General features: G+C 33.4%; 1 protein-coding gene across 1 annotated transcript; it reads left to right on the top strand.

Moving 5' to 3' along the window:
* LOC109328974 (glucan endo-1,3-beta-glucosidase 14-like) lies at positions 225 to 2,811 on the top strand. Its single transcript, XM_019562626.1, has 3 exons — positions 225 to 520; positions 766 to 1,832; positions 2,234 to 2,811. Exons 1-3 carry the CDS (start codon positions 457 to 459, stop codon positions 2,306 to 2,308), a joined length of 1,206 nt encoding a protein of 401 aa, XP_019418171.1. The 5' UTR covers positions 225 to 456; the 3' UTR covers positions 2,309 to 2,811.

Raw genomic sequence — 3,338 nt, 5'->3', positions numbered from 1 at the left:
TTAAGGTGTGCTAAATTTCACTCTACCTCAAATTTTGGGATCCTACAATGACTTGCCTTTAATATTTAACCAACTTGTGGGATTTCTCTTAGCTTTTATTTAAAGACAATGACTTAAGGTAAGGGGTATTCAAGTCATAAAGAATGTTGGAAGTTGACATGTGTTGGAAAGAGACAACCTAGTCCATAAGAATATATCTATATAATGCAAACTAAGCCATTATGAGAAGGCCTTGAGGGGGTGATAGACAAAGATAATAAGATACTTCTAAGGCAAACTAAGACCCTCTTAACAAACCAAACACAAATCCTTTCATTTACCTCTTCTCCTTCTCTGCCTCCAAAATATTCAAACAAGAAAAGAAAGGAATTACATTGCATGGTTTAGAACTATATCTATCATTTCTCTACCACCTAGGAATTCTAGAATATTATTAAACCTTTTTCCTTGGTCACTATGGAAGCATTCATCTCAACTATGACTATTACTTATATTTTCCTTGCACTTTTTCTCTCTTCAGGTACCCTGCTTGTTCTGTTTTCCTCTTTTTGCTAACCTTTTTCTAATTTTTTATTTTATTTTGCATATTCTTTCTTAATCTATACTATGACTAAGAGTAATGCTATATGTACATGAGGAGCGACATTTTAGGTACTATAAACCCGAAAAGAGTCGCTCCTGGTGTGCACGAAATATTTTTGTATTACTAATAACTTGAATAATATCGATTTGTACTAATACATTTAATTGATTGTGTAATCACAGATATTGGAAGTATTCCTCATGTTAAATCTCTTGGAATCAACTATGGCCAAGTTGCTAACAATTTGCCACAACCAGATAAAGTCCTTGAACTTTTAAGCACCCTTAAGCTCACAAAAACAAGAATCTATGACACAAATCCACAGATTCTGAGCTCTTTTGCCAACTCAAACATTGAAATAATTGTGACAGTAGAAAATGAGGTACTAAGCCAATTAGATGATCCACAACAAGCACTTCAATGGGTAAACAGCCACATCATTCCTTATCTACCTGAAACAAAGATCACAGGTATTCAAGTAGGGAATGAAGTATTCACTGATGATGATGACACTCTTCTTCAGCACCTTGTGCCAGCAGTGATTAACATTCATAATGCATTATCTAGATTAGGATACTCAAACATTCAAGTTTCAACACCAAGTTCCTTAGCAGTGCTTCAAAATTCATACCCTCCTTCTGCTGGCAGCTTCAAAAGTGAGATAAATGGGATTATGTACCAGTTTTTGAACTTCTTATCAACCACTAAGACCCCATTTTGGATCAATGCATACCCTTTTTTTGCTTATGAGGATGACCCAAGTACCATTCCTTTAGACTATGTCTTAGGTAATAACCCTAATGAAGGAATGGTTGACCCTTATACCAAGTTACACTATGATAATATGCTTTATGCTATGGTAGATGCTGTTTATTTTGCCATTGCTAAAATGGGTTTTAGAAATATAGAGGTTAGGGTTTCTGAGACTGGTTGGCCTTCAAAGGGAGATACTAATGAGGTTGGTGCATCACCACAGAATGCTGCAACATATAATAGGAATTTGTTGAGAAGGCAAATGGCAAATGAAGGGACACCTTTGAATCCTAGAATTAGGTTGGAAGTGTACTTGTTTGCATTGTTTAATGAAGATATGAAGCCTGGACCAACCTCTGAAAGGAACTATGGACTCTTTCAACCTAATGAATCCATGACTTATAATGTTGGGTTAACTTCTGTTTCAACCACATCAACATCAACTCCCTCCTCTTCAGCTTCATTTACTCTTGACTCCTCTGCCACTAAGACAAAGGTAAAACCATAGATAATATATATATATATATATATTTCACTACTACATCAATTGTTTAGCTTATGACATAACTTATCATAAACACATTGATGTAGTGATGTAAGGTCTCATTTGACCTCCAGATAGACCAAAAACTCACATATTTGATGCATGTGAGCCTCACTTATTAGGAAGGATGGTCACACATCTCAACAAATATTAGTTCTTTACTTTAAACATAAAAAAATGTGTAATTTGGAGGAGTATGTGTGTAATTTAGAGATTGATCCAATTGTAATTAGCTAATAGTAAATGTAGTTATTACATTTTGATTAATGTCAGTCTAATCTAATTATATTCAATGGTCTTTTTTTTTGTTCCTTGTATCTAATTATTATTTTTATTTATTTATTGTGAAACAGGTAGCATCAAAGGAATACCAAAGCTTGGTTTTCTGGAAGTTAGTGTATTTGCTGATTTTAACCCTTTCTTTGTGAAAAACATTACAATCCTATGGAACTCATGTCTACACACAAAGTTGGCATTATACTTCTTACAAGTGGCTAAAAGGGTCTCAGTCCCTACACAAAGATACTTCCATTATCTTAAGTTTAATATGAAGTACCCTATGTTGCAAAAATATAGGACCAACCCACTTTCCAAAAGATTGGTCATCAAAATCAGCAAAACGGCTTAAAAAAAGGAAGTAATTCAATGTGAAGAATGGAAGATTACCCAACATGTTCATCATCTAGTGGATGTACTTAAATCCACTTACCCTACCATTAGTCACATTATAGCAACATGCATGTGGGGGTAACGTGAAATTGAGCTTATTTTAAGTAGGTAAAGGGACAAAAGCCACTTCATTCTTTCAATGCAAAATGTTGTAGAGGAATAGGTTCTAGTTTAAGTTTAAGTGCTTTAATTATTAAATACGAAATATGTATCTTGTATGTTGCTGATTATGTCAAGTTAATTTTATGACTTTTATTTCTAACTCAAATTTTGAGTATTTGATTATATTCTTTCAAATGACAACCGAATCGATCACTATTATTGAGAATTAGTAGATATATTACCAACTCTTAATTTGGTATATACATAAAAAACTTTTGATTTGAAAGAGTTTTTATTTTTGGTTATTTGAAGTTCAGACAATTTCAGACTGAAGATAGTAATTAGATAAAGCTCTCTATAGAATAATGACTACATAATCCGAATTCCTAACACTGCAAGGAAAAATTTGACCATGCACTTTAATATAACAAATAGTTAAAACCCATTAGTGTGAGGAGAGATAACTGAGGTCAGCCTTCTCTGCCTCATGCATCACTTTGTTGATTATAATCAAAGTGAGGGAATTAACGGGTGTTATTAAATTCGGACCGATCAATGATTCAGTCAGGGTACTTGGTCAATGAATCATTAGTTCAATCAGTGGGTCAATGGTTGGACCGATTAACTCGGTTTACATTACAAATTCAAAAAATTCATAATGTTATGTAACAATATTTAATAATCGTA

The sequence above is a fragment of the Lupinus angustifolius genome, chromosome LG16 (assembly GCF_001865875.1).
Source record: "Lupinus angustifolius cultivar Tanjil chromosome LG16, LupAngTanjil_v1.0, whole genome shotgun sequence".
Lineage (NCBI taxonomy): Eukaryota > Viridiplantae > Streptophyta > Magnoliopsida > Fabales > Fabaceae > Lupinus > Lupinus angustifolius.
This window is presented reverse-complemented; position numbering and strand designations above follow the sequence as displayed.

Bases quoted from the DNA above. Each gene is read 5' to 3' on its own strand.
- LOC109328974 (XM_019562626.1), top strand. From the start codon at position 457: ATGGAAGCATTCATCTCAACTATGACTATTACTTATATTTTCCTTGCA. The intron at 521-765 runs GTACCCTGCTTG...GTGTAATCACAG, and splicing joins TGCACTTTTTCTCTCTTCAG to ATATTGGAAGTATTCCTCAT. The intron at 1,833-2,233 runs GTAAAACCATAG...ATTGTGAAACAG, and splicing joins CCTCTGCCACTAAGACAAAG to GTAGCATCAAAGGAATACCA.